We start from the raw sequence: 27,290 nt of genomic DNA, 5'->3' as shown, positions 1-27,290 counted from the left end.
ATACTTAATGACTCACAGAGTAAAAGGATCTTGGGCAAATTGCAAGTACAAATGTTTTTAAGAACCGATACACAGAAAACTCTTAATTATGTGAGGAAATTACTGTAGATAGAACAGCAGCAAAAATAGATTGTAACTTTAACTTGAAATCTCTGATGAAACTATTCATCCCTTGAAACAATCTCAGAAAAGCTAAATATGAACTTTACTGAGGAAAAAAATTCTCCATGCACAGTAGAAACTTGAATTGAAGTCCATGTGGAAAATGCAGAATACTGCACTGAAACAAAACAGAAAGGGCTTAAAAGTCTTCAGTCTAATCCTAGTACGTGTTAGCCTTTTTGTTTTCTGGAAAAGACATAACACAATGCAAAAAGTAACTCACTTAAAGTATTACTTTCTTTGAGTCCTACAAATGAGTACAACCTCCTGTGGGACTTGAAGCATGTGTGTGCGATGAAACACTCCGCGTCAACAACTCGGGTAACACTCCAACACTCTGCAAGCCCAGACATGCTGCTATTCCAGTTTGATGCACTGAGACATAAGCTTTTCCTCTCAGAAAGAAAAGGGTTTATTTTGGGGTGGGCTGCAGGAAAGGGTTAACATCTATTTTGAAGGAACGTTTCGCAACAGAAGTAAAATATTAAGAACTGTTTTTCTAGTGTGCTTTATTGTTCCATTTAAGATAATTGGAACATTGCAGTTAATAGAGAGACCTATGAAACAATTTACCACTTAGGCATTTTAAAGTTATTTTGTTCATCCTGAAGAAGAGAAGGCTTTGAGGAGACTTTGTAGCAGCTTCCAGTATTAGAGGGGAGTACAGGAGAGCTGGAGAGGAACTTTTTACAAGCTAATGTAGTGATAGAGCAAAGGGCAATGGCTCTAAGCTGAAGGAGTGTTTAGATTACGGAATTAGGAAGAAATTGTTTACTGTGAGAGTGGTGAGATACTGGAGCAGGTTGTCCAGAGATGCTGTGAATGCCCCATCCTTGGAAGTGTTCAAGGCCAGGTTGGATGGGGCTTTGAGTAACCTGGTCTAATGCCAGTGTCCCTGCCCATGGAAGGGGATTTAGAACTACATGATCTTTAAGGTCCCTTCCAACCCAAACCATTCTATGAGTCTACAATATGTAATGGTGCAATTTACAATAAAGAAAAAAACACCTTCAGTGGTATATCAATAATTTATTGTTTTGCATAACAAGGTAAGATCAGATTTCAGGTAAGACATCAACCAAGGACCTGATGGTAAATTCAAGAGCTTTGTACAATAATAAAAAATACTACGCTTTGACTACAGCAAACAGCTAAAACACAGTAAAAGCATCTGGACTTAACTGTCAAAACATACAGTTCTCTAAAAACCCACACAGCACAACATGAATATGTGGAATATTGGAAACATGTTTAGTCGTCTTGGTTCCCAAATTCTTAGGAGTCAAAGGAACAACCCACCCCGCTGCTCCACTTGGTATCCCAAATAGTTCAGCACACAAGATCAGCATCCATCATGATAAGCAGGTTCCTGTCCTGTTCAAACTGTTGGGCTAAGACATTTTTTCTGCCTTGACTTACTGTCATCTCTGCCTGCCTTGTGGAGGCTGGGGCTTTGATTTTTAGCTTTTGAAGCTAACACTGCAATAATGTTGATTTTTCAAGAGCAATCTAGTAGTGTAATTAAAACCATTTCTCACTCGTCAAAGACTGTGCACGTTTTACTCTGTTGGTTGGATTTATGTTTTCGAGATTCCCTTTCTTTTGCAGGTGTTACTCTTCAGGAATTAGCTCCTGGCTCAGAGACGGGGCAGGCAGCCATCGGCCTGGGAGACTCCTGCCAGGACTGTGCTGAGGATCTGAGGGTCAGTGTCTCTGTAAACGCAGCAAAGGCCCACACTGCTCACTGCTGCCCAGGACAGCAGAGTCATGTAGAAGATCCTCGTAGACCACACCGAACTGGGAATGGGAATTAAATTAATTTCAAAAGGACAGGAAAAACAGCCTTCAGGAAGGCCAGAAGTTTCTACCAGGGAGTTTGCAGATTATTCTAGCATCTATTTCATAAAGAGAAAAGCAAGTTCCTTATCTGAGCATGACAGTGCCCCAATATTCTGAGACAGCCCGAGTTAGAAGCAGTGTTAACAGTATTTTAGTAAGAACTAAAGCTCCTCTTGTTGGAAATGGCCAGATCCTGAGAGATGTCGAGAGCCCTCTCGGTTTCAAGAGATGGTGAAGGCACTTGACGTCTCTCAGGCAAAGACAAACTGACCCATTGAATTCCATATCCCCTGAAAAAGAGTTTAATTTTCATTAAAAAAATAGAAAATGTTTTCTCAACTCAGGTAATTTCTATGCAATTTATTTAATCAAAAAATTCCTATTTCTGTTACAAAAAAGTTTAAGTCCACCAGGAAAATGGTGAAATTTGACAAAAGTTACATTATAGCTGTTCAAGCAGAGCGTGTATCCATACAGGGACTCAGTACATCTGTAACTCTTGCATAAACATTTCCAGACTCCTAGGGATTTTGCTGTTGTTTCTTGCATTTCATTTGTTTTATACGAATCTTAAGCCAAATGCAATGACCCACACATTAAATACACATTTAGAATAAAACTGCAAAATCTAATGGCTTTATCAGCATATGAACTGAAATAAAATATTTACATGGAATGTTGAGATCCATTTACAGAAACTGTTTCAAATTACAGACTTGGTAATTTCTTTAATAAATGATCACATTGACAAGAAATTTAAAAACTTAACATCCCTTTTCAACCCTTTCATAAATATATAAAGTTTCACTAAATTCTTCTTTCTTTAAACAAGACAGCTATATGCTCTTTACAGATTATCATGAAATAATGGTTTTCCTGTTTGAATGTCACAGATGGGATGATCTGATGTCAGCAAGTTCCTAGACACATTCTGTACTTACAAGACATATTCACAACACAACAGATCGGTGTTACTTGGTCTTTACATCTGTACTCACTTCTGGCATATTGATAGTAAATAAAGAAAAATACCAAATTATCTATATTAAAAATACATCCTCTAATATACATTTGTTTACACTGCCACATCAAATCTTAAAATAGGGTTTTCAACTGAGTGTGACCAGCGACAAGGATATTTTTTACAGTGAAGTCTACAGCATTAACTTATTTTTGAGTGGAGACAAAATAGACATTACACTACTACTAAAACTATCACTACATACTCAACAATAGAAAGAATTAATCACTTGCAACTGCTTCCCAGATATCCAAGGTTTCCTCGCTGTTTGAAAATTTCTGATGGGAAATTTTTCTAAAGGATGCCATAAATATTTAAAATCAATTTAAAGCGGAAGTTATTTACCTTGTTGTTATTCATGTCATCATATCATATCATATTCATATCACTTTGCCACTGATTTTACAGCAGATTAATCCCAAAGACTTTGAAGTTATATACATACTTAATTCACTCTTTTTCGTATTTAAATAATTATTCCCATTCATTTTTTTGTTGTGCCACTGAGCATTTGTGAAAATATTTTCAATCCATGCATGCTCACAGCTGAGTATTTCACAATTAAGTCACTGACTACCTCTTTCTTTCCATGATTATGTAAGTGCAAAGGAACACTAAAATCACTCTGTACATGTAGGACAAGGTTCACATCTAGAAAAGTAAAAACACTTATCTTGATATGGAATTAAAACTGTGATGTTTTCCTCATAAAAATGTTGGTCACTTTTGCCTGTTTCACTTCTCTCAAGCATTTAAGGGGCAATAACTTCCGAGTGCTGATGTGCTCTTTATGGGAGCACTTACGCTTAAAACCACTGAAGTGCTGATCTCCAGTATTGACTCATATGTTCTGCAAACTCTCTGTTAAAAAAGCTCACCTTGGAAACACAGAGATGATGATAAAGAGGTATTTGGCAGTTTTGTTACACTAGTATTAGCTCATTTTATGGAGCATAGTAAAACTCTCATTTAATCTGACTGTTCTGCCCCAAACTGTGGGCAGGAGAATTGAAGACACAGGAAAACAAGACCAGTTCCAAGTGCATGAAGAGCATACCTGCTGCTCAGTAGAGTTAAAGGCCCTCCTACCAAGAACACAGCCATGGAGCAATGCCTGACCATGCCCTGGGCTGAGGCGCTGATACAACAGCAGATGTTTTGCCTATTTAAATGTTACTATGAATGTAGCCAGCTGATAGGAACCCAGAAGGTCTCGGTCTCCAACCTGTCAAAAGTCGTTTTAAGCTCACTGTAAGCTGTCGCAAGGTCATCGTTGACTATCACTTTGTCAAAAAGGTGGCCGTACTGGCTCTCCATCACGTGGGCAGATTTGATCATCTCGTGAAAATCTTCTTCCTTGTAAGATCAGTGCAACAGAGATCAGTGCATAGTCAGGCCATAGCAATATTGCATGAACTCAGTCTGTACTAAATGAGATCTATTGCTTGTTTCTTATCAGGAGATGGAAACTGCTCTTTTAATTAGAAAAAATTCAGAAATTGCCATTACAAGTGATCTCAGAGAGTATTCTCATGAGTTGACTCTGGTCAACAGGCAATTCTTTCATCTCTCCCCTTGTAGTGACATAGTTAGTCATTGCATGGTAATTACAGAGACATTTTCTGTTAGCGGTACCAGTGCAAAATGTTTCTAGCTGTTTACTTTGATGATACATTTAAAGTTTCATTACTTAAGTCTCAGCTTGCTATTAGCATGCAATGTATTACAGCAAGCCTTTTTTGTTTTAAGAGCTCGGTAGGAGCTATTATTCCATGCCTGGTTTAATCTGGCTTAGTGGATTCTCTTTGTGTCTGGGAAGGGAACAAATCTTAGCAATTTGTTTAAGTAACTTTGAGAGGTTAAACTTGTTCTAACTAAACAAATGTCCTGAAAGTTTCTCTTAAGAATGAGCTCCTCTTTTTATATATCCCAAACCAACATTTTCTTATAGCTTGTAATTGCCAAACTATTTAAAACGCACAATCTACAGAAATACAGTCTGACTGAATCTGTGACTCAGTTTGAAACAAACCCTAAAAAATCCTAAAGAACATCTGAATGAGGGAGACGATACACACTGTAAATGTAGATAAAAAGTCTAATGATGATCAGCTTTGTTGCAGCTTCAAATAAATTTTCATTATATTACAAGGAAGCAAGTAAGTTACTGTTGAGTAATCTAAACTTTTTTCTGAATATTGACAAATGCAGCATTTGTTAATTGCTAAGATTTTTCTTCTTTCTTAGAGTGTTCATTTCCCTATAACATTTAAAAGACTCCTGTTTCTCTAATCCACAAATACAGGCTTTTTATTAAAGTAGCATATACTTTTTTGTTTCTTCATATTTCAGCTTTCTTCTAAATTAAGACCCCATAATACATTTGAAAAAACAAGGAAATTCTTACATTTGAACAGAAACATCTCAACTCAGATGCAAATTTTGCAAAGGAAATCCACAGCATTATCTCTCATAAAAATATACTTGCACTGTAGGGCTTCTTCAATAACATAAAATCAGAGGACCACCAAAAATGTAAATACCCATGAGCATATCAAACAATGAAAACACCACAGTAATCGTGCGATGTGAGAGCTGGGACAGACCAAGATGCTACATGTAAGCCCTGACAAGTGCTTGCAATGAGATTCAGGGATCACCTTTATTTTCAAGGTAAAACACTACAAAAAAACTCTTCACACATTCTCTTGTTTTCCCATGTCTAATTAAATACTTGTATGTATGGCCAGACTTCACAAACGAAGATTTGGGAAGGGCTCTCCCCATGTGGGTGTGCCCTTTCCAGCCTGCACAGTGGATTTTTTAGGTGAGGCACAGCGTGCGCAGAACTGGCCCCACCGTTTAAGTCCCAAGGTCCATCCGCCACGGCCAAGCGAGCTTGGACAGTGACAGTGAAATCCTCGGGACTGTCACAGCACCCGGTACTAACCGGGGCTGACCCTGCTGAGCACCCGAGATCTGACGGGATGGGATGGCAGGGAGGCTTGAACTGCCAGGGGACAGTCCCTACTGAGACTTCAACTCAGAACCTTGGGATTCAGAGTCCAGAGTGCTCTCCTTTACACCAGGGGAACACCCTAGGTAAGTACTTACTGTAAAGGGTTTTGCAGTTCCCTTATCATCTTTACTTGAAATAATCTTGGCATTTTTTCTGGTCTCTCTCAAACGGTCAAGCGATGGAGGCTTTATAAATATAACGAATGGTTTAAACTCATATGTCCGTAAGTGTTTCACTGTCTGGGAAGAGGAAAGATTTTAATTAATTAGTTTATTTTGCACAATGGAATTTACTGTAATAAAAGACTCTCCACTAACTAAAAAAACCCATAAAGCACTTCTAGGCAGCTATTTTTCATTCAGTACTATCCTGCTCTGCTGATTAGCACTGATTCTTGTAAGGAGAATTTTCATGTGAATGGTAAGAAAACCATTTCTCCAAGGGTGATCATTGCTCTTAATTTCTACATGCCACGGATAAATCCCATCAGTTCAGGCAAGGCTGGGCTGTGCACACCAGTGCCACCAGCAGCAGGAGGATGGAGGGAAACAGCAGATATTCAGGAGAGGAGGAGAAGTTCAAAAGTTCAACAGATTTTACCAGGAATAACACTTTCTGTATCTTTGAGATGTAGTAGAAAAAGGTGTCTGTGACACTTGGTCACAAAAGGTGAATGATTTTTCTCTTCAGTACTTTGCGCCCACCACACAAGCCCCTGCTGTTCACTCCTCCTGCCTGAGATGAGTGATGCTATGTGTGGAGTCAGAGACAGGTCTATGATTTGGATTTCAGCACAGGATGAAGTAGGGATGTCCAGCAGCTCAGGGACAATGTTTGGACAGCCAGAAGATTTCTGTCCTCTCCACACTGCCAGGCTCCACAGGAAAATCCCATGTTGGAGAGGGGGATCCCAGAATGGTTCACAAGCTTAGGTCCCCAAGAGAATTTAGAGCTTTGCTGGAAAACAGGGCTGTGTAGGACAGGCTCTGTTTCACAGAGCAGGAGCCCCTATCCAGCTCCCCGTCCTCCCCTGACACAGGGTATGGCTTCCCTGGCCATTCCTGTGCCACTGCAGCCCTGTCCTGCTCCTCAGACACAGCACTGCATCTGAAACTGTTCTAGAAACTGCACAAGTCATACACTGGCCACCCTTGGAGAAGAAGTTCTCTGGCTGGGTTTAAACAAACTAGTCCAGCTCCTGGAAGCACTGTGGTTATTAGGAGCAAAAAAGGTTCCCCATGGAGCTGTTCAGTGGGGTAGAAAGACAAGGTCAAAGCAAGAAAAAATGTTCTAGAGACGAATGTTCTTCACAATTATCCAGCCAACATCACATTTAGCGCATTCTTTGACTTAGGTCTTATGCCTCGCTGTGATAAAGGTACCCAGCAAGCCCACTCAACAATCATTCCATGTGGGATAAAAGACAACTTTGTAGAAATAATTTTTTTTCTGAAATCCCAACATGCAATCTGGGGAAGTGCAATAGTTCAGAAGACATGTTTACTTACATGAGGCTGCACATCCAACAAACAAACTTTGTTTTTAGCTAGAACTGATCGAACAGAGTCTAAGCTTGTACCGTAGTAGTTGTTCTTGTACTCGCCATACTCAATAAACCTGTGGCAGAAGGTGAAAAAACTGGAAAAATTTCCATTTTTTGTAGAAAAAAGCTGAACAGTTTGGTTTATAAGATTTAATTCGGGAGCAAAAATATTGTACTTTACACAAGAGTTTTACCATGTTTTATAAAGGAAATGCTGTCAAGTACTTCAGCATGTCAATTTTAAGAAATCTTCTACTTTACCGCTTTCAAATCAGTAACACCTGCTTGTATTACAGCTAAAGAGAAAAAAGTACTGTGGTCCAACAGCCCACTAATGTTTTCCATCACCTCTTTTTCTGAACTAATGCAACGCAATAAAACAGTGGATAAGCTAAACAATAGAAACTACTGGAATTTCATTGCACACTACAGAATATCCAAATTCTCTGTCTCAGAAGAGGAGGAGGAGTGACGACGGTGCTAATGGAACCAAGGCGGCTGGTTATTTGCTATAAAAGTACAGGCGCTATTTGCCAGAAAGCAAAGCACAGTTTGAAGTTTCAATAAAACCCACAGCTTTGTGTCTAATACACTTTTGCCCTCTGAAACACTGGGGCAGAATTTCAAGCTACAGTATTTTACAGGCTGCTGGAGAGCATGATGCTACCATTGTCTTCATTTTAGTTTGCTTCCTAGAGGGTGTACAGGCAGCGACTTCACTGTAGATCTCTTAATTCAAAAGCAGAGGAAGTGCCTGGCCTGAAAGAGAGCAGAACTATGCAAACATTGACTCAGGCACGTCTGCAGCACTTCCATGGCCCTCCCTCCTAGAGCTGCAATGCTTTATTGCTGTGACAGAAAATGCTCTATTAAAGGAGTGCTCTCTCATCCCAAGAACCTACAGTATCAGTGTCTTGAGGAGCTGAGGTATTGAAACTACTTGGAAGCTTAGAAAAGGTTGTGTTTGCACATACTGCTTTTTTTTGCTCTGTGTTTTTTGCCAGCTGATTACATAATGAAATACAATTTTAACACATCTTCAAATCACTGCAACTTATACCCACTTGGAGTTATTATCTAAAATAATAATCAGCCCCATTCTATCATAAAGCCATTGTCTTAACTGCAGTTCTAATTAAAAATCTCTTCAACATACTTGTTATTCTGTACGTCTGTCTCAAACAAGTGCTTGGAAATGAAAATGTATTCGACACCATCACTTTCTTGGCTTCTCCTTGGACGCGTAGTGTCTGCAGTTTCATTAGATGAGAAAAAAAAGGAAAATATGCACAAAACAATATAATGCAAACCAGTTCAGAAAACACTGAAAAGCACAAACTCTGTGCAATTCTGAGTGTAGCGTTTCCCTCACTTCTGAAGGACATGAGGCTGTTCTGGAGCTGGTATCTGGCACACGAGAACACGACAGGATTGTGTTTTAAAAGTGTGCAGGAAAAGCAGGAAAAAAACTACTGGACAAGGATCAGATTATCATTTTTTATTAACTACTGGAAAAATCCAGTAAAATGAGGACAGCTGAATAATAGAAGGAGCAGCAGCCCATAACAATTACCCCAGCCTTGCCTCTTGGTAGCACATGAGACCATAAAGGGAAAACAAAGCTCAACAACCTGATTTATAAAATTTTATGTTCATTAACAACACTTGTAGCTATGGTATGTGAAGCATGATAATAAAAAAACTGGGGTGTGAACTTTAAGGTTTTAGTGCTTTTCTTTTTCTGGTGATCCAAATTGAATTCTGTTTTCTTTCAGTACCCTTGTAGTATTTGCACTTCTGACTTTCCCCAAGTACTAAGATATAAGGGTTTTGCTTATCATTGAAACTTACTTTTCATTGGTAAGCAAAATATTTTTCATTCAAATACTTTTCATTTGGGTGTTGCCACTTATGATTAATAAACCAATTCAAAAGTCCTATTTAATACAAGTTGCATGCAACAGCATCAAGTACTGTCCATCACAGTGTGAAAATGCATAACCTGCTTGCAGCAACACAGTCTTAAACGCCGTTGGATAGCACACTCTTCTTAGGCTGACACAACGAGGAACATTTCCAAGACAGGAACCCCAGTTCTCCCTTCAAGTCCTGAATTACTGGGTTTCAGGGAGAGGGATTTCTTTATATGTTTGTTTTAAATTATAACCACAAACTTGGAAGAGAAAAGAAAGAAGGCAGCTTGATGAATATTGGCAATTTTTAGAGAAATATTTTTGGGCAAATGATTGCATAGGCTTCAATGTGTTAAATATTTTGGGAACATCTGGCTTTTTTTGCTGTTGTTTTCAATACCCAGCTGAAGCAAATATGTGCAAATGAAATTACTTGCCAAACCAAATGCATCCATTTTTCTACCTAGCAAATTCATGATATACTTTACAGAATACTTGCACGTGCAGAAAACCTGTGACAGTATCTCCCAAATTTGGGCTCCTGTTTTTGAAGGATCCCTATAGGAGCCACAAGTACAAGCAGGAAGCAAACCAAGAAATAGAACTCAAGAACTGATGAGCTTTTCATATTAAATAAAACCAAATAAAGTATCGTAGAAGTTAATAGCGCACAATACTATTCAATTTTTTAAAAAATCTCACTGCATGTTCAGATAGGGGAAAGGAGAAAAAAGAATCCCCGAACCAACTTTTCTAAAGCTAATCAAAGGGATTTAATTATCATAGTTAAAGACCTTTTTGCTGAATGCAAGCATTGTAACAGAGAATGTTTCACTGCTTTACAGCCAAATCCAGGGTATTCTTCAGCTGAGTTTCATTTACTAAACCTTACTGACATCAATCATGTTAAACTTGTACTAAAAGTACACTGCAACGCCTCTGAGCCAAAACATCTGATCAATTTAATCAATGTTACTTAATACAGAACTACAGCAGCACTTTTAAAAATTAGAAAAGTAATTTGAATGCCAAGCAGGCATTTAGGGACCCAAATTTGAAAGTGCCTTAAAGGTAATACAACAGTAAAGGCTAATAATGAAAGTGTCTAATTAGGAAATTAGAAGTGCATTTTTACTTACGTGGCACTGTTACCCCATAGTGATGGGTGTCACTGATCAGCAATTTCCGTTTAAGTTCATTCAGTCCAACCCCAACAGGACCTGAAAGAAAAAATCATCCTGTTTCCCAACAGCCAGTTCTCACTGTTGAGCAGGTGCAAGTACTCTCCAAGGTAAGACCACATAGCACACAGCTATGACATATACTGCCCTTTAATTAGTCATTTGGAAACACCTACGGTTTTTTAGCCTCTCCTAGAATATGCAGTGCTGACAAATTTCAGGACATGTAGTTGGCAGTTACTCTGCTCTGACTATTACTGAATTAAAATCAGTGAAATAAAAGTTGCCAGAAAACCTTTCTTTTCTACAGCAGCGACTCTCAGTATGCACCCATCTCCATCCTTAGTCCTACTACAGACTCCTGCATCCTAATTTGCAGTTTTCAAAAAAAAAAATCTGGTTTGGCTGTTCATTTTGCCAGAATGTGCCCAACTCCCAGACTACAGGACCCCAGCCAGCATGTGCAAAGTGCCCCCAAAGCCTCTGCACTGTGTGTCAGCATGGCCTTGCTCCCTCCAACTGCTGCATCCCTTGCCTTCACCACATGCCCCTGGGGACAATTACTTCCAGCTTCTCCTCATACCTGGGAAGCACTGCTCCTTCCAGCCCCTGATGCAGGCCAGACCACCACCCAGCTCCTGGCTGGCTGTAGCTGTCACCATCCACCTTTTGACTGTGTGAAGGTGGCATTAAACTGGGAGAGGAAGGAAGGGCAGCACTTGCCAGGTCACAACCCATTTGGGATGTTTGGGTTTCTTTCTTTGTTGCTGATTTTCTTTTAAACCAGGCTTGTCTCCTGCCTGCTGTCTGAACTGGTCCAAAGCAAATGTTTCCTTCTTCAAGCCACTGCCAAAGAGAGACCACTCTTGGAAAGAGGATGGCAGGAAGAAACAAAGACTGCATGGAATTTTTTTGACCTGTCTCCTCCACCTCCACTTGAGTAGTGCTGTACTGGAAGTTACTGAGCAGACATTCCTTGGATTTCACATTGTCCCTAACTCGTAGCTGTTTACCAGTGGTGCCTTAGATGTCAGTAAGGGCACTCTGTCCTGTGAGGTCTCAAGGGCTGCACGGGCACTTGCTGTGTGCCCCTGGGGCCCTCCATGCAGGGCTCTGGTCTGCCTGTCCCCTTCCGTGGCCAGGCCGTGGTGCTGTGTGTGAAGGGAGCTCAGCTCTGCGTGCTCTTGTGTGTCTGACAGTACAGCAGCTCCGTTTGTACAGAGCCAGGTCAGCAGCAGAACGCAGAGGGCAGTGACTCACTGGAGCCCTATCCCAAGTAAGGCGAGGATAATCCAGGAGGTTTTAAAGAAAATTCTTGCACATCTGTGAAAGTGACACGTTTATGCATGAAGAGCTTATTAACAAAGACATTCTAAACATCAGAAATACAAAAGCTAATGAGCATTTCAATGAAGTAGCATTGTATTGGCTAATTACTAGTCAGAGTCCAAAACCAGTCTGACACTTCAAAAGCCTAATTGTAAAAATGGCTATCCACCCTGTCTGAAGTTAGAAACACTTAATGATGAATAGCAAACTAGTGCTACTTTGCTGCTACCCCTAGACTGTGGTCTCTCTGTAAAATCCTAGAGTTTCTGCATTTAAAATTTCTGTGTGTTTACATCAGTTAAACACACAACTACATTTCAAGTTCAATCTCTGACCCTCCTGTAAATTAATCTATCAGTATGTATAAATGTTTATTTAATATGGTGTACAGCAGCCTCTACTGGTGCATGTCTGCAGAGGACATCAATGTGTTATGTAGACAATAGCATTACTTTTGTTATTATTTTTTTTAATTCTGTTTTTTAATAGTTAAGCTATTTAAGGCAAATATGGATTTTTACAGGAAAAGTAATTAAAACTCTTAATATATCCCAGAAAAATAGAACAGAACAAGTGGAATTTAAAAAAAAAATCACTGTATTGCTTTCAAGCAAAAAATCTTTCCCATCAATTCTACATAAATATTATTTTATCAGTCTATGTGCTGTCATATCAACAATATGCTTTTAGCTCTATTTATATATAAAGAATCCAGGCTTCACTTCCTGCAACAGATGCTTTGGAAACTTAGCTCAAATCAGTTTCCAGACCACAAGCTCACTAGTACTCTGTCTCCCCTTCCAGATTACCATTAAAAAATCATCTTTAAATTGAACTACTGAAAGGTGTAGTGTAGATTCTTCTTTTTCAGTGCTGTCTCCACAGAGCTCTCATAACACTAAAGGTTGATTCCTGCTTAGCAAAGCCATCCATTATGCGGATTTTTACACTACCTCTCCCAAGTGTAATATACAGTTCTCTTCTGAATATTCTTTTCATTTTGATGCAGCAGAGAAAGATGCCAGTTTCTCATGAATCGGAACATAATCTGAACTCAGAGAGAGGATAAGGTGTCAGGACTGAAAAGGACAATCCAGTTTCTTATAGTGAAATGTCAGGCATGTGGGATCCATGACTGTAGCATAGTTTTGGTTTACTATAAATCACCCCAGGCAGCAATATTTACAGTTATGGTGACAGATTTAGAGATACTTTGTTTACTTTTTTGAAGGAACATTTATATTGTTTGCTGTTGCATGTTGAGTCATGCAAGCTACGTAATGGTCGAATCTTGCAAGTGGAATGTAGTTCCTACCTCACTTTACTGAGGGACGTATTCAGAATTAAACACCCAATCATTAAAACTTGCATTAAATTTTGTACCACTCAGACATGTCTCAAGAAAATTGAAAAAACTGTTTGATGTAAGTTTAGGTCTCAGGAGGGTTAACCCAACCAGCCATTCTTCCCCCAGTGAAACATACTGAGCTCCTAGAAGTCTATTTGAAAGAAAAGAAGAATAAAATGGTCTTTCACAAAAAAAAATTGAGTATGTGGTGACAATATCCCTGCTGAGATCATAAGGACCTGGTAGGAAAAATGTCTTAAGGCACGTTCTGTAGCTCAATTCTAGTACACTATAATGCAGTGACATGTCCAGCTGTAACTCAATGATGTATATGGCAGGAAAGAAGAACCTCATTATCTTGTGTTTCAGTACATTCTAACTAGCAGCGGGAGTCTACTTCAAGATCTGCTGCTCTCTGAAGTAGAATCGGTGATTTCACACTGGTGTTCTCAAGGGCAAGAGAAGGCACTATGTTACATCCTATGTACTCATTCCTGAGCCTTACTGACCTTCCTATGCCTTCAGTCACGAAGGTTTAATGCAGAGAGCAATTCTAGGTCTCTTCCTGCATTGTCCAGCTAGTTTACTGCAAGTAGCACTGCCATGGTAGGCCATTTTCCTGCACTACTGCTGTAGACCAATTAAGACTCTGAAAACCACAACTAAACACTCATTAAATGTAAGTCAGGACATGTGGAGAGCTAGGACCCCCTTCCATTTCATCCTCCCCTGCTCTGAAATAGACTGGGCCTCATTGGAAGTGCTTCATGATAAAACCAGAGGTTATGGATTTTTTTTTTTAAATCTAAGCAATACAACGAATAGGGAACTTTTCCAGTCCCAGATTCCTTTTCTTTGCAGCAGTGACCCAAAGCACACCTTTATGTCAAGTACCAACAGCCTCATTCAGAGACAAAGACTTTTCTGATCACGTCACACACCAATAACTTCTCCCTTCATAGTTACACACCTTTGGTCCTTGTTTCCACCACTGCCCACTTAGGACAGAGGTGTCACCACAGGTGGCACAGCACCTGAAAGGCTATGCATGTCTCTGGTGCACTACAAAGCAAAGCAGAACAAAACAAGGGCACTACATGCACAGAATGGTGTGTGTTCTGGCGGACACGTGCTCATGGTTTGTTACTGACAACTTTGCTTTCAGCCAGCACTGCCCCTTCAGAAAGCTCTGATTTAGCTGAAACAATGCCAGATAAAATTATAGCATGTAGCAAATTTATTGTAACTCTAAGGAAGTAAAATTTGTGCTACTCTGGCTCTTGCAATTAACTGAAGCAGAAGTCTTTGTCAGCAGGACTTTTTGTTCATTAATGTAAATGAAAATTTCCGTGTCTAAACAATACATGTCATAATAAAATATTCTGCCTTTGCCTGATGGAGCTGTGAGGTATAACACTTAAGATTCAGGCAGTATCTGTGAAGTAAGACTTTAAGGACTGGTTGGCAGCCTGGGAACAATAAGTTCCTAGAAGACGACTGGTGGTGTAATATTGGATAATTTTGTTTTTAGCAGACTCATCACATTCATAACAACTAACAGCACAGCAGAAGTCTCTGTATCATTGCTGCCTCAGATGATGTTATTTTAGTCCCAAGGATATGCAGGGCTTTATTCATGAACTTACATTAAAAGACAAAAGTAAAATCTTGACAAACCAGTACACTGAGCTGAACCTGAGAGTAGTAGGTATCTCACTACAAGGTGATAAAAATTACTGTGTGTGCCATTTGTGTTCTTTAAATTAGAATAGACACATTCAAAATGAAGCAAAATCTTTGTTTCAAAATTGTCAAACTCCCTTCCCTTAAAAACGGGCAAACGCTAAAAACTCTCTTTTAAGCAGTAAATTATACACTTAGACCTAGCATAACAAAACAGACATTTAGTGCCCCCACCAATTACAGCTGGAAGTTAATTATCTGTCCCTTTGTTTCCCAGTACTACTATCCCAATTATATTAGATAGATTATACTGAATGCTGCTACAGGCACACAAAAAGCTTTTTAAGTATGTTCACTTTTACTATACCTGTATTGCTTAGCTCTGCTAGTTTTTCCACATTTTGCCAAAGACATTTTTATGGTATTGGCCAGACTTAAGCTTGCTCTTAATATCCAGAGAAAAACATTAGAATTACTGAAGTCGGCAATAAATTTCTGAATTGCTTTTGTTACTGAAAAAGCACACTTTCTTCATTTGATTTATTACAACAAAAATCAAATGGAATCTCTAGGCATTCCTTAGATCAGACATATGCAATTTGTTATAAAAAGTCTACTTATCACACTTTTGCACTATACTCTGTTGATGTAACTGTAAAATCAACTCAACCATGTTATTACTTGTATATAGCCCACAATCTCACAGTGATCACACTAGTAGGTGGCTGAGTTTTAGTGCTGGAGAGTGACAAACTGTTTATTAAAAACTAAATTTAATGTTCCCTTGGATATGAGCGATAGAAAAACATGGCTACTCAACAGTTTCTACCAGTCCCTGATAGAGGGTTGTATTTCTGTTCTCTGCTCCTTTCAGAATGGAGGAAACTTTACTAATGAAGCATCAGCCTAAGTGCGACTGCCAAGAAACAATTAGCAAAGAGACATTACTCACTGATAGCAATGGTTACTCATTACTCAGGTACTCCAGTTGTTACCTTTGAAAAGCTTAAGATAATGTACTTTCTTTTTAGGAGGCTGAAGCAATGCATTTTGATGAGATAATAAATGCTGTGACGAAGCCATGGTAGTGACAGATTACAGGAGAACATAAAGCTGACTACGGATAACATGTTGAGTCTTCCACAGCAACACTTACATATGTTCTTGGCCTGCAGAGGTCCACCTTGCATTCACCTTTCTTACTACTTGTCCATTTACTTACTCTAACACAGTAGGTGGTTTTTGTTCCACTTTGTCAGTCTTCAATGACCTCGGGCATTTATCTTGTTCTTTCTTTCTGCTTTTTTCCCCACATGGATAGATTGACGACTAAGCTCTAAAAGCATTACACCAACCTAATTTTTTTGAGTTTTTGTATAGTTTGACTGCTGCATTCAGAGTAGTAACCATGGTAGCTGTATTTTAATGTAATCTCCCTTTGGTTTAGCCAAGCTTTAACACCATCTCCTAAAGCATCCCTATATGTAAGTTGGGACATCCTGCCTAGAAAGGTGGACTACTAGAGAGGTGAAAAAGTGGATCATGTTCAAATGGAATGTATTATTGGTCTGTACTGTACTGCTCATTACAAAAGAGTACCTTGGGTGTCTACCCTGACTCATATCTGTACCAATGACACAGAATGGGCCCTTATCAAGTTTGCTGATGCCAGGTTTGCTCAAGGGCAGGGCTTCCATTAAGAGGGACCATGATATGCTGTAGGCATGGGCTAGCAGAACTTTGTGAAACTTGATAAGGACAAATAAAAAGTCCTGCAGTACAGGCTCAAGACTACTGGCTGGGTGACAAAGACCTGGGAGTCCAGGAGGACAGCAAGATAAGCATCAGTCCACAGCACTCGCTGGCAGCAATGAAGGCCAACAGGAGACTGGGCTGTATCGACAAGAGCCAAGCCCGTAGATAGAGGAAATGATTCTTCCCTTTTACTCAGCACTTGTTAGACTCTGTGAGGAACACTGTCCACAAGGAGTCCTGCACTGCAACAGTGTTGATAAACTGTATCAAAGACATCAGATGGCCTCTAAGATGGTCAGGAGCTGAAGCACATAACCTGAGGGAGAGGCTGAGGGAATTGGGCTTGTGTAGCTTGGAAAAGAGATGTCTGTGGGGACCCACCAACACCCTTCTGATACCCACTGAAAAGATGGAGGCCAACTCTTTACTGAGGGGTGAGGTGGAAAGACAAGAGATAATATGATGGGAAGACAGGTTGCCAAAGTTGTTGCCATCAGCAGACTGCTCTGAATTTAGTGTTAATCCTGTTGAGTGGAAGACCATCAGGTGACCTCCTGAGATTACTTCCAATCTTAATGACTGTGGTAAACGTGCTAATTGGCAATCCTCTGTTTTACCAGGTCAAAAATAAAGAAAACAACTTACCAACCAAAACAACAAGTCTGTATTTGTCATTAGGTTGTCGTCTATATTTTGCAACTTCTTCATAGGTTGGAATATCTGCTGTATCATACTGATCACTCTTCTTGCACTCATACATAGACTTATTTGTTTTTTTATCTTTTCTGCTAAGACGAAAGCTTCTTCTAAAACCAGCTGCAATAAGAACAGGGTTTTTTCAAAGTAAGAAAATAAGTCTTCTCAAAACATTTGAAAACAGTCCCTTCCAGACATTCAAGGACTGGATCATGGAATAAAAAAATGTGTTAAATGCTTAATAAGCCAGGTCATTAGAATGACATTTCCTGTGTTTTTAAACTGTATCAGGTACCTATTTAAATTGCAAAATTAAGATTACCAATGAAAGCGTAACTGTTGCAACAAAAAGCTGTAAAATATAATTGCAATGAGTTGTTAACATATTTACATAATTTAGGTAATTTGAGTATCTTATAAATTAGTATATATACACAAGGAAATTCATGCAATCTGGACTCTCGTAACTCCACATAATGCAGTTCTATTAAATCACCATGGCACACAGACATCAAATACAGCATATGACAGAAACACACCTGGTGGTTGAAGGAGTTAATAAAAATTAACTCCTTCAACAATTCTGTTGTGCTTAGCTCCATGCTGACAGTATATAAAAAAACCTTTCTCAAATGTGTTTAAAAGTAAACCCAAACATTGTTAAATTCCAAAATGCTAGGAACATCTTAGACAATAACGTACCCATATCATGAAATTAAAAGTTAATATTGCTATTAAATTCGCATTTACAATGGCACCAACAGTGTGACATCTATAGTGCCTATCTAGTAAACTTGAAATTTCACATAGCTTGTAAGTACCCCCAAAGGAGACAATCACAGGCATTTTCAAGCAGAACAGCACAAAATCCCCCTCTTACACTGTATGTTAAAAACTAATTTACTCTTCTGTTAATGATTACCTTAGAGTTTTTCAAATAAATCTTTTACATTGCATCACATTGCATTTTACCGGTATCTTTATGGCACCACTTTTGTTCTAGAAGGAACTACAGAAAAGACTGTAAAGGACTGCAAAGCTGATTTCACTGTCTGGCGGTAATAGAGCAAAACACAAACTATACTTCAAGTAGTGGAAAAGTTTGTTTTGTTTCCCAGAACATTTCATAGCACAGTAAACACATGTAAACTTTTGGTGACCCCAGATTTTCAGCATCATGTTTTCTTAAACTTGTAATAGCACTTATGTTTAGGTGTTTGAGAAGTGATCATATTACAATTTCTTCTTCAAAGGTAGTATCTGGCAAGTTCAAGACTCAGTTCTGCAAATATTTAGAACAAGATCTGAAGAGAAAAGCAACAAAGCTTAGTCACTGGCTTAGCATTTCTCACACAGTTTCAATGAGCATACATTGTCATAGAACCTGGATCACAGCAGATGTTAACCGAGTTATTTAATTGATGCGAGCCCCTATACCTATGGGAATCTACACCACCTGCACAAAAAAAGTGAAGAAAAATTTTTTGAGAATACAATGATGTCAGTCTATTCATATTCACAATATAATAATGCACATAAGTAAAATGAAAATTGATGAAAAAGGAGAAGAGCTATCATCCATGGGAAGGGCTGATGACATTTTTAGGAGGTACAGTATGGTCTAGACAAAGTAAGAGATGGGCTGGCATAGAAAAGGGATCAAAACATGAGATATGAAAACATAATGAAATAAACTGAGTTTTTATTATTCAAAGATCACAAACACTGAAGTGACTGCAGACAGAAATAGAAATGCCCTGTTGGAGAGCTTACACACCCACAAGAAGGCCTGGGAGATCTTGCCCACCCTGGGATGAAGTCCATCATGACACAAGAATGTTCTCTTGCTCGTAACTACACCTAACTCCACAGACATAGTTATATAAACAAAGGTTAAAAGTAACTTTAGCAATACAGACACATGAAGTGACTTATGAGTTTCCCAAGACCTCATCTAAAATCCTCCAAATTGAAAAAAACACCAAAACCCCCCAAAAAATTTGCCATAAAGGTGGAAATTATCTTGGGATTTGGGGTGGGTTTTTTTCTCTCCTGTATAATCACTTTACAGAGAAACAAAAAAACAAAAGAGAGAGAGAAAATATGGAATAATTCCTCACCACTGACTACTAAATGGTTTACAAAATAAAGAGCTTTATCACATGTCTGGAAGGGGTCAAAATGCAAGATTAAATGAAGACAAATCAAAGGTCTCCATCAGAATTTGGTAGCAACCTTACAAATACCAAGAGCTCTGTACCCCTGAGCAGCTGTCTTAAAAAGCCTTTACCAACAGCTTCTCAACCTCTGCTTGCATGTTGAACTGTGCAATCTTCTGGAAAAATATTTTTTCTGCAAAATCTTCATATCAATTCAAACCCTGCTGTTAGGTTTTAGTAAGACCATTTGTAATTTGTTCCTCTTTTCAACATCCAATTTATTCAGATTTCATTACCAAACTACCAGGTGGTTATTTAAGAGTTTTCATTCCTTTCATTCCTTCAGAAAGCAGAAAATCTTGCAGGGCTGTCTTCAGGCTGATCTGTCCCTTGTCACTTTTACAGGCCGCAGAGGAAGCATCACAAAGACTCAGGTGACGTGATTCCCACTGCTAACATGGGTTCCCTTGAATAAAACATTTGCTATTTCCATGACTGAAACTTATTGGTAAAATGAAAATAGTAATATTGCCCTGTATATTAGGAAGGCTCAACAACAAGTTTAATGAGGACTTAACATTACAGAAAAGCTATTGTATTAATTAAATGGAAGAAACATGTGAGACAGCAATAACAAAGCAGATATCCAGTATGGCTGACTTCTCTGCAGTGTGCTGGTGAACATGTTCTGTACAACTACTGACTTTATTACAACCCTGTGATATGCTGTTTCACCACTTTATGACTATTGTCAATTTGAAAGTTGTCTTAACTGTTCCTCAAAGCCCATTGGAACAGCCCCATTCAGAAATTCAAGAAACCTTCCTTTTAAGGAGCATTCAAAAACCAGGAAAACCTACAGTTCAGAGAAAGGATGAGACTGTTTCAAATATATCCAACACTTTTATGATAGTGCTGCTGCATTCCTGGAAACATGATTCTTCCTCTCTCAGAGCTGCCATTATATGTCCTCTCATATGTGGCTTAACTTTACTGTGACCTTCAGAAGCTGTTTTGTAAAGAACTGTTAGTATTTTCTCTTGAATGTCTGCATTTATAATTGCATTCTATGTTGGGCAACTATGAATGCACAAAAATATTAAGCTGAACTGAAACAATATCATACTTGCAAGGAATAAAAACATTTATGAAAAGGCAAAAATATTCTGCTAATGTTTTCATTTTTTACAGTTTAGAAAAGATTAAAAAGAAACTTCATACATTTAAATTAACAATAGAGCATCATTAAAAACATAGTGAGAATTACTACAGAAAACCAAAACCAATACTGATATGCAAAAGAAAAAATAAAGTTTCCATAAAATTATTTATCTTCAATTTCTATAAAGAACAAAAGGAAAAAGTATTGCTTGCCCAGAACATTCGATAATGTAAATCTTGATGAATATGGAAGGAGCTGCAGGCCACAATGTCTGCAGAATATGGATATCAGCAGAGATTAACCTTAGCTGCCAAGTATGCAGACTATAAAATAAAAGGGGAAAATTCTGTCACTAAAGTGACATGGTATTCTGAACATTGAGAAGCTTGCACCCAATCACTGGTTACAGCTACATGACTAAACCCCTACTGAACATGCAAACCCATAAACTCCTGCTGGAATGTAACAGATTTGGAGAAATAGGAGCAGACACTGCAAAGAAAATATTAAAACCAAATGTTCTCAAACTACTGATGTCTTCAAAACTTTAACTCTTCTCAACATGAAATAAAAATCAAAAATCATTCCTAATAAACTTAATTAAGGCCCAACAACAAATATTCCATCAGAAAAGTGTGATTATTCTTTTAACCACTAGCAGTATACATTTGATCATCTCAGAATAACATCCTTACTCTTACATAGAGAAACCCAGTTGGGTCTCATGTGGAAATCCAAACTGAAAAGAGGCAATGTGTGAACCTGTCTCCTTACAATATTTTAAAACAATGCTGATGTAAAGCACAGTGCTTATTTAGCTTTAATTACATCATTCTGAAGAAGTAGATTGCAACTATGTTGTATAAATTTAAATCCAAACATATTCATGAAAGTAGAAAGATAATTTCTTAAAGTCAGATAAATTACAGGAAATTATATAAATTCACCTAAGGTTCATAAATTCACAAGTAAGGCTCCAGAGTGCTATAAAGCACTTGCACATGATTTTGTTAATTTTCATTAAAGTTAAGTGTTTAAGTACAGGTTCAAATTACATCTATTCTTCACTGATTTTAGTTTAATCTTACATTATTTGGAGTGAACAAGTGCTGTTTAACTGTAAACACATTTATGAGCACCTTTTGTATTTGTATTACCTACAAACACAAGTTTGTACTGTGGTCATTATCTAGGTTTGTATGAACATAATATGTTTACTAGATATTTCTGGATATTTTTTCCCCTCAAATACTGTTTTTTTTATACTGGCTTATATACTGAGTATTTCTATTGTTATGCAGGAGCTGCACAAACACAGAGCAGACTTCTTACTCTGTTTGTTTCTGGATGGATTCCCAGCTTGTACATTTAGACAGGGTTAATAAAAATTTAGATTATGTCTGGATTTTTAAGGTGAAATTGAGAATAGTAAACAGATGATATTCATCTATATTTACTGTATATTCATAAAGGTTCAAGTAATGTAACTAGAATTAAAGCTTGGCAAAGACAAACTCCTAACCTTCTCCCCAGCAATTCCTCAGGAAATTACAGCAGAAATATGTGGTACTACACTGTGACTTAAATATTGGAATTGGGTGAAAAATCATTAAATTTATCTGAGTCACTTTAGAGGAAAGGGTTCAAATTAAAAGCAGCAAAACCCAGGATGTAACAGATCTGATCCCACATGGTACAGACATTTTGCTTCCTGAACACTTGTCTCTTACTCTTCATGACCACCTCGTATGTGTCTGAGGTACAAATCCTTGCAGAGAGGGTTCAATGTTCACAGAATAACCTTGGTTCAGATAGAAATGCCAGAGCCATATATAGAGATATATAAATATAGATATATAGGTATATATAAGTACAGAGCCCTGAACCCCTAACAAGCCATAAGATCAACATAGACAGTTTCTCAGATGTCAGTAAAACATCCTGAATTTGTTGTGATTCAAGACCTTCAGTGACAACATTTTAGGTTTTGTTTTCAGTGTAGCACATTTAATCAAGGCTTTTATGCTGTAATAATGATGAGAATTGCCTAGAAATTGTTAGTTTCTTAGTAATAAAGTGCTGGAAGTGCCTACCATATTTCAAGAGCACACACATTTAGAAAAATTCAGATGCTTAGGACTACAACTACACTTCAAAAAACAGAGCTGTGAAAGACAGGTGGACATTCCCAGTAAGTTCTTTTCAAGAATCGTATTTGTTTTTCCACTCTCCCAAAAAGCAATAGGCGGGGAAAAATGTATTTTTGAAGGCCTTCACTATTCTTGGGATTGAAGGACTATATTCTCAGATCAATGGAAAAGAGAGGCCTTCCCAAGCAGGAAGGTGGACTGCAGCACTTAGATATGGTATTGCCTCCCACGTACCTAACAAAGAGTTTACACAGTGTCTTTGCCTGAGACGCCTTTACCATGTAGACTGTCCAAGTTTTGAACCTTGCACAGCACGTAAGTAAGAGTTCTATGTCATTTCTGCAGCTGGTCAGCAAATTTTTTTCATATTATTACACTTTAAGCAGTGGCATTTGTCCAGCCCAGGAAGTTATTCCACAGCAGTTTCTTCTTTAAGAAAATAAAACTGAAAAATTATTTAGGAGAAAAGCAACTCTACATGTGTCTGAATAGGACTGGACTCCTAATGGTTTGTGAAATAGAGACACAAGAGTGCATGAGGCAGTTTAAATTAGAAACTACTGTGTCCTCTTACCACCTGGAAAAGAATGGTAACATCAAGTCTCAAAAGCCTACCTGCCTGATCTTAAGATAGGATATTTTTTAATGAACAATTCTTAGTGAAGAGCTCCAAGGAACCTCTAATTTCTAAACCAAATAGCTACCTATTCATAACCAGTGACTATATTTGTGTCCTTACCCCAAAACTGGTCATAATACTAGTTTTTTGTCTTCTGACTCTCCTTACCAACATCTCACTTCCAACTGCACACACTCAGCACAAGAAGGCTGAAGGTGCCATCTCTGGACCGATGGCAGAACACCATTATATGAAAACTCTCAAGAGGGGAATCATTGCCAGAACTGTACAGCAATTCTCCAATAATTTGTTTGAAGTTTTGCCTAAGTAAACACCACTCCATCTTGATATTTTGTTCTTCGCATGTAGGACAATAGTAGCTTCTTCTTCAAGACACCTCCTTCCTAGATGACTGGGCCTTTTTGGTAGCGGTAGACCAAAATCATAGAATCATAGAATCAACCGGGTTGGAAAAGACCTCTGCGATCATCAAGTCCAACCCTTGGTCCAACTCCAGTCCATTTACTAGATCATGGCACTCAGTGCCATGTCCAATCTCAGTTTAAAAACCTCCAGGGACAGAGAATCCACCACCTCTCTGGGCAAGCCATTCCAATGCCTGATTACTCTCTCTGGAAAGAATTTTTTTCTGATATCCAACTTAAATTTCCCTTGGCAGAGCTTGAGCCCGTGCCCCCTTTTCCTATTGCTGAGTGCCTGGGAGAAGAGACTAACCCCCACCTGGCTAGAACTTCCCTTCAGGTAGTTATAGACAGTGATGAGGTCACCTCTGAGCCTTCTCTTCTCCAGACTAAACAACCCCAGTTCCCTCAGCCTCTCCCCATAGGGCTTGTGCTCCAGTCCCTTCACCAGCCTTGTTGCTCTGCTCTGGACCCGCTCCAGCACGTCAGTATCTTTCCTGAACTGAGGGGCCCAGAACTGAACAAAATACTCAAGGTGTGGCCTCACCAACGCAGAGTACAGGGGAAGGATCACTTCCCTGGTCCTGCTGGTCATGCTATTTTTGATACAGGACAGGATCCCATTGGCCTTCTTGGCCACCTGGGCACACTGTTGGCGCACATTGAGCTTCCTGTCAATTAGTAACCCAAGACCCCTTTCCGCCTGGCTGCTCTTCAGCCACTCTGTCCCAGCCTGTAGCGCTGCAGGGGGTTGTTGTGGCCAAAGTGCAGGACCCAGCACTTGGCCTTGCTGAACTTCATCCCACTGGAATCAGCCCATCTCTCAAGTCTATCCAGATCCCTCTGCAGAGCCCTCCTGCCTTCCAGCAGGTTGACACTCCCTCCCGACTTGGTGTCATCAGCAAATTTGTTGATGATGGACTCAATCCCCTCATCTAAGTCATCAATAAAGATGTTAAACAGGACTGGACCCAACACTGACCCCTGGGGGATGCCACTGGTGACCGGCCACCAGCTGGATGCAGCCCCGTATACCAGCACTCTCTGGGCCCGGCCCTCCAGCCAGCTCTTAATCTAGGAGAGAAAGGTTACAGCACCAAGAAAAGGTGGATTCTGTTTTGCCACCTTCATTGTCAAAAAAAGCAGCAGCCCACTACGATCTGACTGCAAACTCATGGACAGTCTCGTCCTAAGAATTCATGAAATCTGTATTTGCATACAGAAAGCAAAGAGGGGGGGGATGTCTTTCTTGTTTCGAAGAGGTGATTTGATAAGGAAAATGCAGTTCATCTGGAGCCACATCCAAAGCATCATTTTCCAAACATACTCAGTATCTCAATACAATGACAATTCAACATTAATTTAGTTGATTAATTAACAAAGGTAAGAAGTTTATTTTCAGCCTGATCAGATGACCATGAGTTCCAGAAACATGTGATGAAATTATACCACATGGGATTTGTAAAAAGGTTAAAGATCTTTCAATTATATGGTTTATGTGTGCCTGATGTTTTTTATATACTACATTTAAAACCACTGAAATGCAATATGAAAACCATCTCTAATTTACACTACTGGTCTAGGATGTTTCAGTGAGTCCAATGGCTTGGATGCACTAAAGGACTTTGACAAGTTTCTTCCCACTCCTCTTGTAGTAGGAGGATGAAAGTCTTGGGAAAAGGGCTGGTTGCCACAAAATCTGCTCCAGCCAGCCTTCAGTTGGCAGGAATTCTGGACAGTTTCAACTAAAATATTTTTACATAGCTTTTAAAATGGCACAAATTAAAAAGTTGAAACATATCATGGAACATTCACCTTTTTAAATGTTACTGTTGTTTGAAATTTGGAATCTTGAAGCTGAAGCCAAAGGACTCATTCCCCTCCTCTTCCTTGCTCCCCGCAATGATACATTGAATTCAGACTAGTTTTAAAACTAAGTTTAAACTATTATTATGACTTACTATATTTTGTAATGTGGAAAATGAACCAGTGCCTGCAAATTTTCTCTGTACTCTCACTGAATCCTCCCAAAATGATTAGACAGACATGTACAAAGAAAAAAAGTGTAAGCAAAACTTGAATAAAACCTTGAAAGCATCTTTAAAGAGTTGCTCAAACTTTTCATGATACAGTAACCTTTTTGTTTCATTAAACACATTGCTTGCTTGATGTACTTTGAAGTAAGTATTTTCCCCAAAAAAATTTTTTATTTTGACCTTAAAAGCTAACCAGCATTTAGTAGCCGATGTTCAACCAGAAAAAGGCATATACTACATAAACCCTTTATGTCAAATCCAATGAGCCATGTTTAAAACCTTAATATTCATGCATTTTTCATGCAGAGTAAGGACATTTGTATGCAGATTACCCCCAAAAGCAAAGTGGACACAGTAGTTCCAGGGAAAAGAAGCTGAAAGAAAGGAACAAAATTGTCTTTTGTAACCAAGTGCTCACCTAGATAGGATCCACTGTTGTGACCAGCAGATTCAGCATCTTCTGGACGAAGGGTAAAAGCACACAGAGTAAGAGCCAAGAAATAAAGCAGAATAGTTAGAAGCCCAGCAAAAAATACAGAAAAAAATACTTTAAAAATGACAACTGTACAAAGCATAGCTTCAATAAGCCATTTTCTTAAAAACATAAAACAATATTTATTGTTTTATATTTTAGCTGCATATATTCTTGGATTTCGCAGCATGCACACTGATCTTTTTACCTTCTCAAGCAAATGTGATTACAACAAACATTCTAAAAAGGATTCTAATGCTGTATTATTCACATTTTATCAGTCAATAGAAAATATGCCACTTGAAAAAATGCAAAATGATTTTATGTAAATCAAGCTTTTTTTAAAATTACACATAATCAGACTTTAGCTTTAAGTTTTGGCTCACTGGATTAGACAGAAAGGTTTTTGATCAAAAACACATCCTCTCATTTGATACAAAATAGCTATAATGTATATTTTTACATGCCAGAGGCCCTTTGATCAAAAATATGACCTACAATTTTTAATGCCTTTATAAACAAAAGCCTCTTAAGTAGAAAAAAATACAAGAGATCAGCTGCTATTACTTTAACATATGCTGCAAGCATAACAGTAACCGGCCACACTCAGAGGGAAAACAGTAACGATGATACCACATCGATGAACTTTCTACCATTTCAGAGAAATAGTTTGTCAGTATTAATTAGAAATGCAAGACCTCTTGTGGCCATGTAATTAAGTCAGAACCATCTCCTTCCATTCCAGCCCACCCAAGTGTTCCTAATAGTATTTTATCATACA

At 38.6% G+C, this 27,290-nt stretch overlaps 1 protein-coding gene across 6 annotated transcripts in view; it reads right to left on the bottom strand.

Moving 5' to 3' along the window:
• Positions 1-1,176: 1,176 nt before the first annotated feature.
• MPP7 (MAGUK p55 scaffold protein 7) overlaps positions 1,177-27,290 on the bottom strand; it is a 151,429-nt gene continuing 125,315 nt past the window's right edge. For 3 of the 6 annotated variants that reach the window (XM_071560035.1, XM_071560039.1, XM_071560037.1), the window contains 7 exons: positions 17,439-17,609; positions 10,637-10,717; positions 8,741-8,834; positions 7,550-7,679; positions 6,137-6,280; positions 4,248-4,378; positions 1,177-1,959 (listed from right to left, as the gene is read on the bottom strand). In XM_071560035.1, coding sequence (XP_071416136.1) covers positions 1,800-1,959; positions 4,248-4,378; positions 6,137-6,280; positions 7,550-7,679; positions 8,741-8,834; positions 10,637-10,717; positions 17,439-17,609 — 911 coding nt within the window. In that variant the 3' untranslated portion in view covers positions 1,177-1,799. Of the gene's footprint in view, positions 1,960-2,341; positions 4,379-6,136; positions 6,281-7,549; positions 7,680-8,740; positions 8,835-10,636; positions 10,718-17,438; positions 17,610-27,290 lie in introns of those variants that run through there. The other 3 variants (XM_071560036.1, XM_071560040.1, XM_071560038.1) reach the window with 3 other exon arrangements.

The sequence above is a fragment of the Pithys albifrons genome, chromosome 7 (genome assembly GCF_047495875.1).
Source record: "Pithys albifrons albifrons isolate INPA30051 chromosome 7, PitAlb_v1, whole genome shotgun sequence".
NCBI classification, from domain to species: Eukaryota; Metazoa; Chordata; class Aves; order Passeriformes; family Thamnophilidae; genus Pithys; species Pithys albifrons.
Note: the sequence above shows the minus strand (reverse complement) of the source record. Positions and strands in the feature narration are given on the sequence as shown.